Raw genomic sequence first — 20,477 nt, 5'->3', positions numbered from 1 at the left:
CATAGGCCGGGAAACAAAAATGCAGAAGTATAATCCACAGTTTTCATTAAAGCCATGTCAAAAAGTTAAAAAATGAATGTGTATTTCACAGTTCAGGTAACACAGAGAAAAAGTAACATTATACATTTGCATATATTAATGTCATTGGAACAATAAAAAGAGGGTTGAAAATCTTTGAAGTTACACTTTAACATCGTAAGGCAGCTTTTTTCATCGCCAGGACACTGGACTCGTAGCGGGTGCGGGCTCTGGCTGGCAATTCGTGATGGCCGTGGATGAAGGTTGGCTGGGCTCTGTTGTGTTTCCTCATCTGCTAAGCAGACTGTGCAAAGGGATCTACAATTAACCAGCACCCACTCGACGAATGCGGCAAAGCTCTCCGAGGACCATCCACAAGCAGGATTGTCTTGGATTGCTAAGAAATCCCTTGTGTGGTCCTCGAGGGAACGCTACCGTGTTCCAAGAGGAGAAGACCTGAACGGCAAGTCCACCTTTCTTCTCATTTCCAGGTTTTGAGGGTTCGGTGTTCTGTCACGCTGAGTGGTACACAACACACACAAACGGGAAATAATACTAGAATAAGTCTATTATTTATTACTCAGGACCACAAGAGAATAAATAAACCACAAGATACATAAAAACAACATTTAACGTCTAACAGCATTCTAGGAAACGGTATCAACCACTGCTCTAACTTTAAATAGCCTGTATATGCAGTTTGGTGGCTTTTCACCACATGCTCACACAGGCATGGCTTTATGTCTATTTCAGAAGTCAGTGGCATAAAAGACAGAGTAGTTGAATATTACAGTATCTTTATTGCATCACAATGTTTTACCACATTTCACAGGAAGTGACCACACAGAGGATGGGCCGGAGAGTCACTATAATGATGGAAAGAGGAAGACTGACAGAGACAGATGACATGTGTCGTATAGACATGCTGGGACTGATGATTCTCTGCTCGCTGCTCACAGGTAAGCCAACCTGTAGAAAACATCTGTGAAACTGACAAGAAGTTTCTCTGTTTTTTTTTTTTTTTTTAAGATATTGTTTAGTTTAATTAGTTAGAATCAAATGTAAAGAGAAAGTTCATTATATTCTTACTAACATTCTATGGAGTGTGATAGTAGTGTGTGTTTAGCTCATTCTGTATTATTCTCACAAAACATTGTTTTGCGTTTGTGTCAGCTTTACACTGATAATGAAATAATTCAGTTTATTTCAAGTTTATGTAAGAATTTCAAACTGAAGAAAATGACAGGTGTAACTAATCCTCTTCAGAAAATGACAGAGCAATGTAGAAATTATACATTTAAAGTTAAATAAGAAGAAAATAAATACAGTAGGCGATATATTTAGAATATAGGGAATAGATTATGCCAAAATAACGAGTGTGGATCATTTTTAAATCACTGATAATGAAAATATTTAATATAAAGCCCTATATGAACACTCATATCTACTCTGTCTCAGGTACCAGTGGAAAGACACATCTCAGTGTGTTCAGCAGTGATGGTGAGAACGTCAGTCTGACCTGTAGAAATGCTCTTACTGACTGCACATCAACTACATGGATATATAATAGAGAACGTTCAGTGACAGTTGTATTATTTAAAGAAGGGATGAAGAAGAAAGACATAGAGAGACGTGAGAGACTGAGTCTGGGGTCTGACTGCTCTCTGAACATCTATAAAGCCACAACTGAAGATCATGGATGTTACACCTGCAGACAGCTGAATACACAGACACATACTGAGGACGATGTTAATCTGCATGTTCTTCATGGTCAGTGTTTCTGTTCATTATATGATAAAAGAACATAAAAGAACATAATTCTCTCTTTAAACACGTTTACTGAAATAAATGTCTTATTTCTGAAATGTCTAATGTTTAATTTCTGTTTCAGTCTCTCCATCATCCACACAGACTGAGATTAGACCTGGACGCTCGTTCACTCTCTCCTGTCAGTTGTATGTATATGCTGAATATAGATGTGTTGAACTCTTCAAACATGAGGGAATTGAGCTGGTCTGGAAGAATAAGACTGATGTGGATCTGCAGTCAGACTCCAGATATCAGATCTCATTCTCTCCTAAACACTGTACCAGTTCTCTGACTACAACACTCCTCAATGAAGACAACAACACAGAGTGGAGATGTGAGATTACTAAAGGAACTGAAGTCAAGACCTCAGTCAGATATACTGTCACATACTTGGGTAAGCTATGCAACTAAGATTTATATATATATATATAAAAAAAATAAGTTGAGAATAAAATTGCTGGTTAAAATAAATTTTTTTGCCCATTGTCCACATTAAATCTTAACCTCAACTGATCCTTTAATTTATCCATCCTAAATTATGTCATGATGAAATCCTCCAAATTTTAACAGCCAAAGTGAAGAACATCAGGGTTTGTGTCATAATGTGCAGATGGCTTTCAGCAACACAACTTGTAAACCTAAAATAAATAAATAAGCCTTTGACCAGCAGAAGTGTGGAGTGTGAGCTGAGGTTACTGTGGTGTGTTTAAACTAACTCCTGCTGTTCTTCCTCTTAACACATCAACTGCACTGTCACATGACCTGAAACACGGACACATGACCTGAAACACAGACACAACCCCAACTCCAGCAACACACTCTACAACACAAGGTGCTCAATCTCACTTCACTCATGATTAATATAAGATTATTGCTGCTGACTGATGGTTGGATAGTCAACATTAATACCTCTATAAGTACTAATATTTCATATTCACAGAATAGAATAACTTTGACTCATGCAACTTTCTCTTCCACCTCGAATGACACACAAATACATCTTTGGTTTATCGCTGTGAGGGCATGAAGGAAGAATCACACAGTAATTCTGTGAAATGTGGTTAAATGTGTGTGAGTGTGTGTCCAGTGTTTGACTGTTCTTCATGTAGTCTCTCCTGCAGTGATTGCTGCTGTAACTGCTACGGTAGCGGCTCTTCTTACTCTTACTGCTCTTATCGCTCTTCGGATCATCTGTAGAAAAAGAGCCGGTGAGTTTTCAGTCATGACAAGTTTCCATCCACTTTTTGCGCTATTAGTTTTGTTATGGACAAAGTGAATATGTGTTTAAAAATAAGATTGTGAAATTTCCTGTTAGTCCAGGCAAAGTAGCGTTTTACGACAGACTAATTGTAAAATAATTTTTTTCAGCATAGATCATTTCTATGAGGTGTCCAGAACAACATACTAAAAGTCCTAAGAAATCCTAGTTGAGGAAATATGTTAAATTCTCATCAATCCGAGATGTGTGCCAATAAGGCCAGACAACAATACACCCCAATGGGGCTATTTTTTTCCTTTACTCCTATCAAAATGAAACTTTACACAATGAAAGTACCCATGAAAAGTAACATTTTTTGTATTACAAGTTTCTTTGAAAATGAATTTGAATATGCAAATAAGCTATACACTAATCGAATATGCCCAAAATACACCCAAATAGGCTTAATTTTTTCCTTTACTCCTAACACAATAAAACTTTACATAGTAAAAGTATACATGAAAAGTAACTTTTTTCGTATTACAAGTTTCTTTTGAAATGAATTAGAATATGCACATGAGGGCCACACCTATTGAATATGTCCTAGTTTGCACCATTCATATGTATGACAAATACATCGGCCCAATCTTCATCCAATCATCCTACTGCCAATGGGTGATGGCAATGCTTTGCTTTTTTTTTGCCTCTAACCTGAAAACTGCCTGGCTTGGTAGTACCTTCCAGGGGTATACTATAACCCCCGCCGGTGTAGTCTTCAGGGTCACGGAGGCACACAAGCCTCCCCACCACGACAAGGTAGCAACAACAGGGGAGGTTTCTTTTTGGTGTTTTTTATTTTATTTATTTATTTATGTTTGTTTATCTTTAACTAACTAGATATTGCTGTTGCTAGCTTCTCATAACACTGCATAGCTACTTTACAAACGGTGGAAGTCTGATGTGTGGCCCGCCTGGTCTGAAATACTTGCTAACTACAAAAAGAGAAGCAGTTTTGGTGTCTGGCAAAATTATTGTAAAGAGCTGGAATGTCTGGAAAGTGTGTCTATCCGGTTTTTCATCTGTCTTCTGTGTGAGAGTGAATCATTTAGTTGGTAAGAATGACTTCTGCCTGTAATCTCGTAATTTTACCAACAATACCAATCATTTGTAAATCTACCAGGCCAAAATTTAATCTCACCATGTTACTAATGAATGAGATGGCTATTCTGACTTTCTTCTGATGTTATCTGTGGGGGGATGTCATTAGGTAAGGCTTGTTTACAAAAAAAACAACAAAAAAAAAATTTAGAAAGCAACTGGAGGCAAGATTGTGCAATCAATTCTTAAGGTCAAATCTTTTTGTGGCAAGTGACCCAGGTAAGTGTGGAAAGTGACTTTAAAGAATTAGTTCACCCCAAAGTGAAAATTTCCTAATAATTTACTCACCCCAATGCCATCAAAGATATCCATGTCTTTCTTTCCTCAGTGGAAGAGAAATTATGTTTTTTGAGGAAAACATTTCTGGATTTTTCTTCTAACAATGGACTTCATTGGTTACCATCGTTTTTAAGTCCAAATCAATGCAGTTTCAAAAGTCTCTGAAGTGTTTAAACGGGCTGTACGCGATCACAGCTGAAGAAGAGGTTGTTATCTAGCGAAACGATAGGTCATTTTCAAAAAAAAATGATAATTTATAGACTTTTTACCTTCAATAGTTCAGATTGAGCTGATCAACAAACGGACAGGGAACTACGTCATCACATTGAAAGGTCACGCCGGCGCCGTCGGAAGTACTGCCCCACTGTTTACAATGCGACCGTACGTAGGAGGATAGTTCAAATAGTATTGTTTGCTATTATATATATAGTAATAATATTCAGTGAATATGAATAGTATATGAATAACATTCTGATGAATATGAATAGTAGTTCAAATAGTATCGCTGGCGCCGACGTGACCTTTCAACGTGATGATGTAGTTCCCTGTCTGTGATGACCGTAGATCCCTGAACTATTGAAGGTAAAAAGTCTATAAATTATAATTTTTTTGGAAAATGACCTATCGTTTCGCTAGATAACAACCTCTTCTTCAGCTGTGATCGCGTACAGCCCGTTTAAACACTTCAGAGACTTTTGAAACTGCATTGATTTGGACTTAAAATCGATGGTAATCAATGAAGTCCATTGTTAGACGAAAAATCCAGAAATGTTTTCCTCAAAAAACATAATTTCTCTTCCACTGAGGAAAGAAAGACATGGATATCTTGGATGGCATTGGGGTGAGTAAATTATTAGGAAATTGTCATTTTGGGGTGAACTAATTCTTTAAATTTATTGTGTTTATGCATAGGTTAAATTACTGAATGGACATGAATGTGTTAGTTATTTGGCCCCTGTTTTTTCTACTCATGACTTTATGGTATCTTGGCCATACATACAGACGTTGGTCTGGGAACGCCCCCGGGAGCGCCCCGTCACGTGATGTGAATTTAGCCCGTGGGGGAAAACATTGCCTTGGCGTTAATTGAAATACACGGGACAATCATGCCAAAGAGTTGCTGTGTCGTTTTCTGTACCGCCAATAAACAAACAAATTATTAATTGAAGTTCTACATCCTTCCTAATAAACACACAGAACCGGAAAGGAGGACAAAATGGCTTTTGAGCTTTCTTTTTTGAGATTACTGTGAGTAGATCCCTGTGTGATATAGTAGGCTAACGTTAGTGGGTGTTAAACTCGTATTAGGCAGTGGTGGACTAGTTTTGTCGCGAACCTATGGAGTAGTTCGAGGTCTACACTCAATACAGACTGCAGTCTGTGAGTTACTAGAGGACTTTAGGGATAACTGTCAGCACAGTCCCTCGGCAACTTCGTACTACTGATCACCGTTTTACAAAAGGATTAATAGTTTGGAGTGAAGCATACGTACAATTGGTAAGTGACAAGGTTTTATGGAGTTGTAGTATGCATACGAAAGTTGATTGAGTTATAGGCTAATGTTACCGCTACAGCTGCCGCGATGTCTTGGAGATTCAACCAGATAACAAAATATGTCTGGAAACGACACCTCCGGCCATTTGGTTGGGTCATTGACCCAGTTTTTAATTAAATAAGGGCAATCATAACCTATTGCAGTTAATTTTGCAATGTACCGTTGCCGGTCGGCAGGCGTCAATGACTCGCAATACAACATTTTTGTCATTCAAATACACACAATGTTCGCAGTGTTTTCCCCCACGCCGACTCCACCCTCGCCACGCCCCCAACTATGACTAGATGCCGACTGCATGTATACAGTAAGTCAATTAGGCCTAGTGTTGAGCTCATTTGCATATTTAAAATTGATTTTTCAAAGAAACTTGTAAAACAAAAATGTTACTTTTCATGTATACTTTCACTGTGTGAAGGTTTGATTGTGTTAGGAGTAAATGAAAAAATAAGTCCATTGTATTTTGGGCATATTCGATTAGTATATTGCTCATTTGCATATTCAAATTCATTTTCAAAGAAACTTGTAATACAAAAAATGTTACTTTTCATGGGTACTTTCATTGTGTAAAGTTTCATTTTGATAGGAGTAAAGGAAAAAAAAATAGCCCCATTGGGGTGTATTGTTGCCTGGCCTTATTGGCACACATCTCGGATTGATGAGAATTTAACATATTTCCTCAACTAGGATTTCTTAGGACTTTTAGTATGTTGTTCTGAACACCTCATAGAAATGATCTATGCTGAAAAAAATATTCTATTTTTGGCTCCAAGATGAGTTACTTTGCCTGGACTATGTCTCCAGCCTGTTTTCATCCAATTGGCCGTTTACAGGTAAAACAGTGTGTGTAATGACATCATCCCTAAAAAATGCATTATCGCATAAATTTAGTTTAAAAAACAAAACAAAAATCTGCCCTCGAGTCATTTCCATGCATAATTTCACGTAAATCTAAAATTATATTGTATCTTTCACATCCCAAATATTTGTAAAATGAAGAGTAATGAGACAATTGTAATTCGCCAGTTTACTGCTTATGCTACTATTTTCTTTTAAGAAAATTAACACTTTTATTCAGCAAGGATGCATTAAATTGATCAAAAGTGACTGATTTCAGAAGGATCATGTGACACTGAAGACTGGAGTAATGATGCTGAAAAATCAGCTTTGATCACAGGAATAAATTACACTTTACTATATATTCACATAGAAAACAGCTGATTTACATTAGAATAATATTTCACAATATTACTGTTTTTACTGATCAAATAAATGCAGGATTGGTGAGTGAAAGAGACTTTTAGAAACTTACCAGCCTCATTTATTTTATTGTGTAAATGTTTTAGTGTACATGATTAATTGAAGAACTGTTCTAATGTTAATGTTCTATTAAGGGGCAGATAAGGCAGCGGTCAGCAGTTTGACCCCGGTGACCCCGATGACCCCGGTGACCCCGCCAGCTGCTGATGTCCATGTTAGTGAACAACACTGATGATCACAGCTCATAGATTCACACACACATTTGACCCACAGCGCATCAGAACAAGCAACATTGGTTCAGCTATACACTACTATATAATTTAACTGAACAATAGTTATAAAATATATACAGCATCATTTTTATTAAATAAAACAAATCAAAAATGAGTTACACTATTGTCTGCACATTACATGTTTCTATTGATGTTTAGGAGAATCCAGATGATGTGGCTTATGCTGAGGTCATTATTTCCAGAAACAAGAGTACTGAAAGACACAATGTGAGTAAAGGAATCTGGCCAATTTCTTCCATTTCTGTGTGTTTGCTAACAGATAATCAGTTAACTTCTCTTAACCTCCTAATAATAGACATAGAAATATATTTCTGCATAACACTGACATCATAAGTGGCAGACACATGTCGAAACTGCGGTGTTTAAATATGCAATGCTAAATCTGATTCTTAGAAACATTTGTCAATACGGTGTGTTGTAATAATGTCTGTCATGGTGGTTGACTCTGTGTGTGTCGCTCTCTCAGGCTCAGTCTGATGATAAAGTGACATATGCTGCCATCAGAGGAGCAAAAGCTGGAGGCCAGGAGGAAGTTCTGCTGAAACCCGTGTGATCGAGAATCTGACCAAATTATTAACAAAGAATAAGTTATTGAATGCTTTTGAGGCGTGAATTGCAACCCGATTTCCAAAAAAGTTGGGACATTTTATTAAGTGCAATAAAATCTATATTCTATAATCTTTTCACTTTTATTTAGCCTCAGTCCCAATGTTTTTGGAGTGTGTTGCAGCCATCATGTTTATTACAAAATAAGTTGGTCAGAGGAAACATGATATTTGAAACATGAAATATTTTCTTTGTACATTTTCCAGTTAAATAAAGGTTAAAGAGAATTGACAAATCACATATTCTTTTATTGTATTTTACAAAATCTTTCAACTTTAAAGACTTTAACCATGTAACTGTAACATGTCTGATCTCCTGAGCTTGTCATTAAAGACTATTTTTCTTATTCTCCTTTGTCTTCATGTGTCTTACACAACTGTGACAGTAACCAAGTAATTCCAAGTATTTATATTTACAAATATTGTAAAGTTGGTCATTGAATATGTAGAATTTATTATGCAAATGTAAATTCATACATACACACACACACACACACACACACACATTATTACATCAGTGAAGTCTGAACTGAAGACTGTGAGGGTTTCGGGTGTCATCTGAGACAGGACGGGTCAGTCACTGTAAACCGGCCTGTCAATCACAGTCATAATCCTCATAAACACACTTCACATTTCATTTCATTTATTATACTCAACTATATTTTCTACCTTATTGGAGAGAAAAAGAAAAAAGCTCAGCTGTGAATCATTCATGACTTTTGCATATTAATGCATTTCATATTTAATGGACAAATACATGTTTTTACTATTGTGCAATTCATATTTTTATAAAAGTTCAACCGTTGCTGCAGATGAAATATAACATGGATAATGAGTTTACACTAAAGATTCACGACGAGATGAGATGAAACTCGTAACTTCTTGCAGAAGAATATGGTTTGCAGCATTCTAAGCGTGTCAACACTGGACGCATGACAGTGAACGCTCCAGATCTATTCGCTCTGTTGTTGAAGAAGCGCAAGCGTGTGGAGTGTGTCAGAGATAGAGCGGGGCATCAGTGCACTTAGATGTGTCCAAGTCACACACTATACACTATGTACTCAACTGTGTAGTGTAACTGTGTGTTGTTTATGCTGTCACGCATTGTTGATTATAATAATATGTAGGCTATTAATTCTTATTATTATTATTATTAAGCACCACTCATCTTGTAGTTATCATTAATAACACAGCATAATAATCAACATTATCACCCAGGAAAGACGTTCTGATGGGGTCAGTAAGGATGATATGGATAGAGGGTCACTAACCCAAAAAAGTTTGAGAATTACCCCAGACAGCAACATAGTGTCGGCCCACATCTGGGCCGTGTGGAATACAGATGTGGGCCGGATCTGGGCTGACACTATGTTGCTGTCTGGGACTGCATTAAATAAATCTTTTTGATCAGATAATATATTGATTATTAATCACTCAATCTTCTTTCAGTCTCTGGCCACTCTCTATTTAATGCTCTCTTCTGTGTCTTCCTCTTCCTTCCATCTCATCCTCAATATTTCCTCTCAGTTTCATGGCCTTCTAGAGTCCATAAGTTTCTGCATCCCTACAGAATTCAACAATTCATCATCATCATACTGTATATATACAGATCTCTTGCTTTTAACTCTCTCTCTTGTTGACCCACTGACCCAAACATTTCTGTCTACAGTCCTGCTTCCCAGAGCATGCACTACCAAGACGAGAAGATCTGCATTTCAGACGCTCACGAACTGTTGAGATGATTCGCCTCTGCTCTCCTCACCCGCTGATGACTCTTTTCCCAGTGATATCAACATCCAGCGGTCCACAACAAACACATTAATGATGTATTCTTATCCCTCAAACAGAGCTGACGTCTCCTAACGTCTCTTCTCCCATCCCTACAAACTTCTACAAGAATTACAGTTTTCCAAAACATATGAAGACAGAGCTCTTCTTCAAACACTTAATGTAAATTATGACCATGTTTATGGCTCTTTCTGATATATTACTAAAATATTTGGCTCTTTTTCTCCACTGTTTTGCACTTAAACCGCTGGCTGGTGTTTTCTGTGGGACGGTGGTCTGGGTCAGGGTTTCTGATGTCGTAAGTCCTGAAATACTATGATGTGTTCCAGTGAATCAGCCAATGAACTTCCTCAGTTTCTGCTAAATTAATATATTTTTTTTTAATCTATCCGTTCGTCTGAGTTTTTCTAAAACTTTATGAACATGATTTTCCATCTAAATGTAATGCAGGTCAACACTTTGTGTCATTGAGAAGCAGCTGTAGCAGATTCAGGACTAAACACATTAGGCTGATGACATGAAGTTATGACCACAGGAACTGATGCTGTTTAAAAGAAGAACTGAGTGAATAATGAACCATGGAAGACGGACAGAGACAGAAAATGGCTGATAAGAGTTTGCTGGGACTGATTTTTCTCTGCTCATTTCTCAACGGTAAATGAATCTGTGTCATACAAGATATTTATAATGTGATTATGATCATTGTTTGCACTATAGTCTGTAGAAAAGTATTTCATGTTAAGATGATTTAATTTGGATTGGTGAATATATAAGAGCACTTTTCTTTGATATTTATGTGGTCAACACCGGGTTACATGTAGATTTATGTCGTCTACTTTATAACTATGTAATTGTAAGCCGTGTTTAAGAGTGAAAGTATCTGATGCACAATCTGAACACTCATATCTACTCTGTCTCAGGTACCAGTGGAGACACATATCTCAATATGTTCAGCAGTGATGGTGAGAACGTCAGTCTGCCCTGTAGAAATGCTCTTACTGACTGCACATCAACTACATGGATATATAATAGAGAACTTTCAGTGACAGTTGTATTATTTAAAGAAGGGATGAAGAAGAAAGACATAGAGAGACGTGAGAGACTGAGTCTGGGGTCTGACTGCTCTCTGAACATCTATAAAGCCACAACTGAAGATCATGGATGTTACACCTGCAGACAGCTGAATACAAAGATAGATACTGATGACAGTGTTAATCTGCATGTTCTTCATGGTCAGTGTTTCTGTTCATTATATGATAAAAGAACAGTATTCTCTCGTTAAACTCACATGTTTACTGAAATAAATGTCTGTGTGATTTCTGTTTCAGTCTCTCCATCATCCACACAGACTGAGATTAGACCTGGACGCTCGTTCACTCTCTCCTGTCAGTTGTATGTACATGCTGGATATAGTTGCAGGGCTGCCAACTTTTGAGTTTAGCTTGGAGTGAGATTTTTTTTTTTTTTTGCGAGGGGGGGGGGGGGGGGGTATGTAAAAACAAATATTGCATCACAATAAGTGTAATTGTGATTGTCAAAACATTTGGTAACTAAATAGAATTTTATGAAGTTTAGTGACAACATGTTACAATGTTTACATTGTACAATGACTGGTATAGGATACAGTTTTTATTATTGCTTGACAAAAATTTCAAGATTTCAATTCCATTCTTGTGATTTGATTCCGATTTTGATTCAATATTGACTATTTTGGATACATGTTTATTTTTAATTTTATTTAAAAAAATAATCTCACCTAATGCTGTAAACATAGAGGGCCCAATCTGCTGGTATTATTAAAGGGTCTATATGCGTTTTTCTGAAATTTAAACTCGCGACTGACACCTGTGGCCAAAAAACAGAACTGCTCTTCCTTTCTGCTCGCTCTCGTACGTGCACACTTCACAAGTCATCTGCTGCAAGGAGGTCAACATTATGTTTACAGAGGTAAGAACAGTCAAATACATATATTGTTTGAGATAAGTGTTCTCTTACACTGATAAGAGTAAGTTTCTCCATTGCACTGCTTGCGAGTGGAGGCTACTTGCTGACTAGCGGTGGTGGCAGAGTGATCTGAAACGTTTAACATGTACGCCACATCCGCAGACAGCGCGGGAAAAATCCGACCCGACAGAAAATAGGAAAAATAGGATACAGGCTTATAGGTGCACCCACTGTGAGCGGACAAGGTATCAGTATGCTCATCAGGAGATGTTTGAGTCATAAATGGTCAAATAAAAAGGCTATTGTTACGTTTATTTTGGGGAAAAAGTTGCATATAGCCTCTTTAAAGGTTAAAAATAATATTAAATTAAATATAATGCAGTTTTTGTTATAATAACAATTATTTAATGACATAAGTAAAAATATAATAAATATGTAATATAGTGCTCAGCAAAATCTCCTCTCTAGCTATTTTTTCTATTTAATTAACATGCTATGGTCGTTAAATGGCTTTCCTGAGGTAAATGTAACGTTATGTGACATAATTGTTCTCCTGCTGTTATATTGACCTCTTTCCGCGGTTGAAAAACACTAATTGGTCGATATTATGTATACTTTCGGTAAGTTGTACTGCATCTTTAAATAAAGTCCACATGAAATCAAAATTGACCATATTTACTTTGTTTGCCTAAATTGATCGTTTTGTGGTGAACAATTCATCCATGCAAGTCAATCCACACAAAAAATGTTTTGGCTTCGTAATCTTTAATCAAAATCTGAAAATGCCCCTCCCCTCTGCATTGGAGGACCTTCCCTGATGACGTAGGTTTGAGGACTTGGGTTGGGAAACGCTTAACCACTCCCCTCAAACCGTTAGTCTGTTATGAGCGAGAGATGGAGAGGAGGAGCGCTAGAGTAAAACCCTGCCCTCTGTTCAATATTCCTTTTCACTGGGAAATACGTCACAACACTGGAGAAAAGTCGTTTGCAACTTCCGGTTCACGCAGACTTTAAATAAAAAAGTAACAGGTGATCGGTTCACGTGCACTTGAACTGAGGCGCTCAGCGATCTGTCACGTCACATTTACAAGCGCCAAAGGTATTTTTGTCTGAATTTCGTAATAAAATTGACAGAATCTAAGAGCTGAGAATTAGTTTAATATTAAAAGTACCTCTTTGCTCCACAATTTTTCTGTGCGTGAGAAAATGGATGTGTGGCGTGAGAGCGTGTGAAAAGTGTCAATTGCGTGAGTCTCACGCTCAATGCGTGAGAGTTGGCAGCCCTGTAGTTGTGTTGATCTCTTCTATAATGAGGGAATTGAGCTGGTCTGGAAGAATAAGACTGATGTGGATCTGCAGTCAGACTCCAGATATCAGATCTCATTCTCTCCTAAACACTGTACCAGTTCTCTGACTACAACACTCCTCAATGAAGACAACAACACAGAGTGGAGATGTGAGATTACTAAAGGAACTGAAGTCAAGACCTCAGTCAGATATACTGTCACGTACTTGGGTAAGAAAACTAAATGTCTGCCAATGTCAATATTCAGCTCAATGCTGGACATTCTGTATGAATATTCCTCTATAAGTCTGTAAATATAAATAATGCTGTTCTGAAGAGATCAGTTCGTCAGTTACTTTGACTATAATCATATTTATCTTGTGATACTATTATTATATTATTCCATCTCTGTGTCTGATGCAACTGTTTATTCCTCTTAATCTATTCACCAGACAACAAGACTTTAGCTGGATTATCACTCAGAGGTATGAAATGTCTTTAACACATTGCAGTGCATTATACTGAGAACATTTGTTGTCATTGTTGTTTCATTTATCATCATTTACAGTTTCATGGATTGAGTTTGTTTATTGTCTTGTGCTGTAACCTCTATCTGAATGAGTCTGTCTCTTTGCTGTAGTGATTATACTTATCATTGAGATCGCAGTATTAACTACTCCTACTGTTATTCTCCTATGGATCATCTGTGAAAGGAGAGCTGGTGAGATTTGAGACTCTTTACAACATCTGTGATCAGAAAGTCACATATACACCATCTGAAATATATTCAAGAGTTAATCAGTCTTCTTACCAGAGGTGGGAGTAAGTCACACATGTGCAAGTCACAAGTAAGTCTCAAGTCTTAACCTTCAAGTCTCAAGCAAGTCCGAGTCAATTTTGTGAAAAGCAAGTCAAGTCAAGTCAAGTCAAGTCAAGTCAAGTCAAGTCAAGTCAAGTCACTGCTTTATGTCAAGCAAGTCAAGTCAAGTCGTAGCTTGGGTCACAAGTCACTGGCAAGTCATACAATGATTTCACTGAATTTATATATTAAAATAAGTTAAAACTACAAATAAATACAAATTGATAAAACTATCAAGCTGTGGACTATAGTTTTATTTGCAACATTTTTTTAAAATATGCATTTCCACATACAGCTGAGTGGTTAGGCTACTACAATAAAAAAATAAAATAAAAAAATAAAAAAAAAATTTCAAACTACATAGCCTAAAATGTAAATGTAACTGAAATTAGGCTAACATTAAAGCATGAAAAATAAATATGCCTCAAACATTGCAGAAGACCATTAAAAGGTATTAAACAATTCACAATTCAAGTATAATGGTTCCTATGCCACCAAATGGCATTCTTCAAACTGGCATCCCCTTTATGGAACATGAACACATCCCAACAAGTTAGATCTTTCCTTTTTAACAAAAGAATAACAAGAAAAAAACAGTAATAATTGAATTGACACAAAACTTACACCTGTCAATCAGGTGGATTGACTATTGTACATTATTAATCTGTGTGAGTGAGTGATTTATTAATATTTGTGAATGAATGTGTGTGCATGTGTATGTGTGAAAAGTGTATTGTTTGCATGTCCATGGTTGTGTTTGACTGTGTGTGTGTGTGTGAGAGAGAGAGAGAGAGAGAGAGAGAGAGAGAGAGAGGTGATTTGATTGAGTGTGATTGATTCATTAATATTTGTGAGTGAATGTGTGTGCGTGTGTATGAGTGAAGAGTGTATTGTTTGTTTGCATGTGTGCATGGTTGTGCTTGCAAGTTTGAATTTTTGTTTTGTTTATTTGTGTATGCATGGTTCGGTTCAAAAGTCTGTATGCTTTTTTTCTTTGTGTGTAGGTGTCTTTTCACAATCTTTTAGTGGTATTAACTAGCGATTTCTTTTTACTTACTCTATGCCCTATACTAGCGTTATAAGCTAAACAGTTTTTAGAGATAAAACTCTTTACATTCTATTATCATGAAAACAAATCCCAGACTGTACCAATGCATTATTAATTATTATTAAATTACAGTTACATTTTTTTATATTTCTTTTAACATTCAAGTCAACCCTGGGATAGCAGACTATATTGGTAGCATATAGACAGTACAAATGGATGCATGCAGGTAAGAAAAACTGGAATATGGCATATTTTAACATATTTTAACCCGATTTTCATTTTCATTTTCAAGAAAATATTTTTTCTCTGTGCTTTTGTATGTAAGGGATTATTCAGATAATAAAAAAAATCATTAATCCAAGGCACTCGAATATTATTAAAAATATATAGAAAGCCTTTATTTTATCAAAGGCTAATGAGCCTTTGTCAGGGTGTGTGACCAAAACCCCTTTCACACAGAGATTCCGGAAAATACACGGATAAAGTGACCCAAGATTTGATCCGGGTTCGTTTGATTTAGGTTCATTCACACTGCCAGTCTGGCAGTGCCAGTGATTTCCCGGAATCAGAGATTGTTCACACACAACCTGTAAAGACATGTAATGTCTTAGCAGCGTCTTAAGTTCGCTTATGAGCTGCGACCACGCGTGTGCATTTTTTTTTTCTCTGATTCGATCATAAACTTGCGCATTACGTACCGTTTCACAGCAGGCGAACGATCCCGCGCTTCAGCGTCATCACTACGACACTGCATTATTACGGCTTTTGTTCACACAGCGCGCGTTCCTGCTGCGTCACGTGATTGTTGCGGTGCGTTCAAATACAGATATTTATTTTTAAAAAGACGGAAGTTATTTCGAGTCATTTACCTCAAGTCCGAGTCAAGTCTCAAGTCATGAATATCAAGTCAAAGTCAAGTCAAGTCTTTTATTAATATTTGTCAAGCAAGTCTCAAGTCCTAAAATTTGCGACTTAAGTCTGACTCGAGTCAAGTCATATGACTCGAGTCCCCCATCTCTGCTTCTTACCCCCCCATCTCTGCTTCTTACCACATGATACTATATGAGAGGTTTGATATAACGGTGTGCTTTTATTCACAGATAATAGAAGAAGAGGTCAGGACACCCAGAAGACATAGTGATGTAAATAATACTGATTGAACCACCCTCTTGGCAACTATAAAAATATGTATTTTTATAGATAGGAATTTTAAAGGCATAGACTGCTTTAAACTGAATTATTCAAAGTTATGTAAAATGATTGTAACGAGGTTCAAAGTTGTATTTGCAAGGAAGGAAGAAGACAGGGGTCGGCGTGACTGAAACACTCACACTTTATTATAAAAGAAAACAAATAAACAAAAGGGGCGCACGTAGCGCATTCACCGTGCCACGCACAGCAATAACAAAATACAAATAACAAAGACGGCTTCCACTCAAAGACAACAGCATACGTGTGAGGTTCCAGTCCAACTCTCTCTCTCATCTCCTCCCGCATGCTGGCTTATATCCGGTCTCTCCACGCCAATCACTGCAATCAGACACAGGTGTTCATCATTTTGCACTTGACCTACTTACTCACCGATCGACCCCCTCCTTTCTCTCCCGCTACAGACTTCGCAAAACCACGCCCCCCTCGCCACAATGATATATAAAGAGAGAGAGATAAAGTGAGAGATAGATTGTAAGTACTTGCAAAATGTATAAAAAGGACACTGTAACATTTTTACTCTGAATTCATAATCTATTGCTTATGACATACTTCAGTTAAAGCTATAGGCCTGTTTATAATTCATAGACGTGAATGTAAATCTTTTTGACTGCTTGATTTTTGTCTGTCTTTTGATGACTTTTTGATTTTGTCTGTCATTATTCCACTAAATTGTCAAAATTCATCTCAGCCTTTTTATTTTATTTATATATATATCAGATATATTTAATATATTCTGCTAAAATCCAAGCCTGTTGGGATAAGTCACATCTCTTCCTCATTCACATGCAGTTATCGTTAAAGGGTTACTTGTAGTTCACCCAACAATTAATTACTCACCCTCATGTCTCTCCAAACCCGTAAGACTTCCGTTCATCTTCTGAACACAAAGGATACTGCCTTTTCTAGTATTTTTGACAGAAAATGTAGATTCGAGTTCAGTCTATAATTGACAAATTCTTTAGGATCAAGTTGTGTGTTTTTAAAGAGGTTTCATAATAGCCAGCTTAAAGTTTTCTGTACATATCCTAATGACAAAGATGAATTAATGATATTAAGAAAAGGATCTATGACTTCTGGAAGCATCTCTTTCAATAGCTTAGTCGGTATAGGGTCTAACATGCATATTGTTGATTTTGATGATTTAGCAAGTTTAGACAATTCTTGATCTCCTTTAGCAAAGAATGAATGGAATTTTTCGGTAACACTTTATAATAACTCCACGCTATTAAGCATTAGTAAACAATTAATTCATCATTTATAAAGCATTAATAGACATTAAAGGCAGGGTAGGCAGGATTTTTCTAAAAAAAACTTTTTCCAAAATTTGTTTAAACTGTCTTTATATACCAATACATAATTAAAATGTAAGTACTCTGAAAAAGAGAGTATAAAAATCGAGTGTCTATAGTCCTCTCAGAACTGCAATAAACACAGCTACTTATTCCATTAACTCCACCCCCTCTCTTCTGGGCTCCTTCCAAAGCCACGCCCCCAAAGCACATGAACGCGCGATGCCGACCGCTCAGCTGGAGGACGCGTTTGCCAGCGCCGAGCGGAGAGGAGCGCAGTGCATGTAGTGACATCATGTCAGAATCACATGTAATAAAATACCTAACTTTATCATTATGAATATAAACATGGCTGTTAGTACTCACTATCAAGCTAGCATATCCATACTGGTAAAGTTTAAAATATATTGAGTTTGATTCGGTAACGAGCTAGTAACATAAGGCAAAGCTAAAAACAGGTTGCATTGATACTCGTTTTCCCATTACCATCAGTTACACTGTGATGAAGGTGAATGTCGTGTAAGATTCATAACATATACGGCGTTTTGCATGTAAGAGCTTCCACGATGAAAGCACTGTTGGCTCTGATGAGGAGGACTACACTGTATTGACTCTCGTCTGACTTCTTGCTTTATCCAAAGAATTTTGGCCATAGCCTTTTCGAATATTGTCTTCCTTTTTTTTGCCTTGTTTGCCTTCGCTGACTGTATATGCAGGTACTGGGAATTTTGACTGCTCTTTCTCTGCCATAATTGTGATTCTTCCTAGCTTCCGTGCCTCTCTCCGTACCTCTTCCCCTCCTCGAGTCAAACGGGTGCGCGCATGTGGGCAGCTCCTGTAGCCGCGGGGGTGGTAGCCATGGTAGCGAGGGAGAGTGACAGTCGCCCAGCCAATCATTTCATTCGTTCTGAATGGAAATAAGTAGCTGTGTTTATTGCAGTCCTGAGAGGACTACAGACACTCAATTTTTATACTCTCCTTTTCAGAGTACTTACATTTTAAGTATGTATTGGTATATAAAGACAGTTTAAACAAATTTGGGAAAAAGTTTTTTAGAAAAAACCTGCCTACCCTGCCTTTAAACACAGTTGTCTCTTCTGAAACTCAGCAGTGTTTACCTGGCCGCTGGTCCTCTTTGTAGCAGCATGAAAAATAGGCTAAAACTTTTATTCAAATTGTGAATAGCTAAATTAAATACAAAAAGCGAGATCCCTTTACTATAATCACTATAGCTTTCAATCAGATGCAGCGCGATTGGCTACAGCGTTCAGCGCTACAAATCGTGAACGGTCTTCAGGTCTTCAGACAGAGCATGAACACAAATAAGCACGGGACCATTTGAAAGCAGCTGTCAAATGCACCGAATTGAGCTGAAATAGTCTTGGTGATTGGACCCGAAATCCACCCGTGCCTACTGCGCATCCGACCCACAGCCGCACCGCACACATTATGCCACCTGTTGCATCAAATATTAGCGGGTCGCCCGACGAATACTCGCGGGTACCCGCCCGCATGCGGGACTCTGATCTAGACCCCTTGCATTCTTACTATCTTCGATTTACTTTACTTTACTTTACTTTATTGTTTATTTTTACAGGGACAATGCACAATTAAGAGTAATTTCACCAGAGTTAGCTAACAGCTAATTTAGATCTGCTGTCCCTGGGCAGGTAAAAAAAAAAAAAAAAAAAAACCAATACACTATTATATATACACCACATAAAACATCACAATACATATGTCCAGGAATGTAAGATTTACAAAATCAGTATATAAAACAAAGAATTTACAACACAGTCACTAGTGGGTGCAGATTTGTTCTGATAGTAGCCAGTACTTAAGCTTGGTTTTAAAAACTGTGAAGCTATCAATAATTCTGGGTAAGGAATTCTATATCCCTACTACTCTAACCGAAAGAATCTGTTTGACCAAAGGCTGTTTTTCTATACTGCGGTACCAAATCTCCATTAGCAGATGCTCTAGTCCTACCGGCACTTCCGTTATGGGCCAAGCATCCTTTAAGAGTTTTGTACATCAGGCATACATCAGTGTAAAAAACAAAATAGTAAATAATTTTTTTTTTTTTTTACTTTTTCAAGATACAATCAATGATGATACAATTCAAGTACAATGATGATAGTCCCTTGGTTTAATTAAAGTTTGAATGCATGTCCATAGTTCTGAAATGATGAATGTGGCACAATGAAATGTGGCAGGCAGTGCAAGTGACAATAACAGGAGAAGATGACATGACTTATCGTGTTTGTTGACTGATCCAACTCACCACAGATGTTTGACTGACTCATAAAAAAGTACATACGGTAAGCACGGATGGCAGGTTAACAGGCTAGCGAAATGCTAACATGCTAGCAATAGTGATTTAGATTAAAAGCTAGCGATGTCAGATTAATGTTATAGGCAATATTAGACTATACCAGATATATGATGATGAGTAAGTTATATTTAGCAATATAAACGACGGAATAATAGTAAATTGAGATTCAAAACAAAGCTATACGGAGCTACAAACAAGAACCACTCAGCAGTGAGGCAAGGGACCTTCTGTCACAGGTGATAAAGAAGTTGTGGGTTTCCTGAAATCTGGTCTCTCAACCAAGGTTGTCGAGACCATTTTAAACTATAGAGCTGTCTCCACGAGGAAACTTTATGCCTTACGCCCGGTTCACCCACACTTTCACTCTGCAGGAGAATGTGGTCCAGCAAAGCGCTCCAGGAGCGGACCTCATACAGCAGTGCAGTGATCGTGGAGCAGATGGGGAGTCGGACTGATGCTGGGGAGAGATCTGTGTCATTGTGGAAATCAACCTACAGTCATCCAGAGGAGCAGTCCAGAGCTGCGGCCAGAGAGTGGGCTTAGCT

At 37.4% G+C, this 20,477-nt stretch overlaps 1 protein-coding gene and 1 long non-coding RNA gene across 6 annotated transcripts in view; both read left to right on the top strand.

The window, feature by feature from the left end:
• Nucleotides 1-224: 224 nt before the first annotated feature.
• The window catches only part of LOC311095065 (uncharacterized protein), a 50,715-nt gene continuing 30,462 nt past the window's right edge, over nucleotides 225-20,477 (top strand). Inside the window, exons 1-10 of one of the 5 annotated variants that reach the window (XM_084133397.1) lie at nucleotides 225-481; nucleotides 851-977; nucleotides 1,477-1,518; nucleotides 1,624-1,788; nucleotides 1,910-2,221; nucleotides 2,621-2,659; nucleotides 2,937-3,035; nucleotides 7,409-7,488; nucleotides 7,706-7,774; nucleotides 8,034-8,518. In XM_084133397.1, coding sequence (XP_083989523.1) covers nucleotides 869-977; nucleotides 1,477-1,518; nucleotides 1,624-1,788; nucleotides 1,910-2,221; nucleotides 2,621-2,659; nucleotides 2,937-3,035; nucleotides 7,409-7,488; nucleotides 7,706-7,774; nucleotides 8,034-8,120 — 1,002 coding nt within the window. In that variant the 5' untranslated portion in view covers nucleotides 225-481; nucleotides 851-868 and the 3' untranslated portion in view covers nucleotides 8,121-8,518. Of the gene's footprint in view, nucleotides 482-850; nucleotides 978-1,476; nucleotides 1,789-1,909; nucleotides 2,222-2,620; nucleotides 2,660-2,936; nucleotides 3,036-7,408; nucleotides 7,489-7,705; nucleotides 7,775-8,033; nucleotides 8,525-20,477 lie in introns of those variants that run through there. The other 4 variants (XM_084133396.1, XM_084133395.1, XM_084133394.1 and 1 more) reach the window with 4 other exon arrangements.
• Nucleotides 10,547-11,390, top strand: LOC311095070. The gene is made up of 3 exons (XR_014608762.1): nucleotides 10,547-10,614; nucleotides 10,881-11,192; nucleotides 11,289-11,390. It is a non-coding gene; the product is annotated as an uncharacterized lncRNA (long non-coding RNA).

The sequence above is a fragment of the Abramis brama genome (assembly GCF_963993115.1).
Source record: "Abramis brama genome assembly, chromosome: 13".
NCBI lineage: Eukaryota > Metazoa > Chordata > Actinopteri > Cypriniformes > Leuciscidae > Abramis > Abramis brama.
This window is presented reverse-complemented; position numbering and strand designations above follow the sequence as displayed.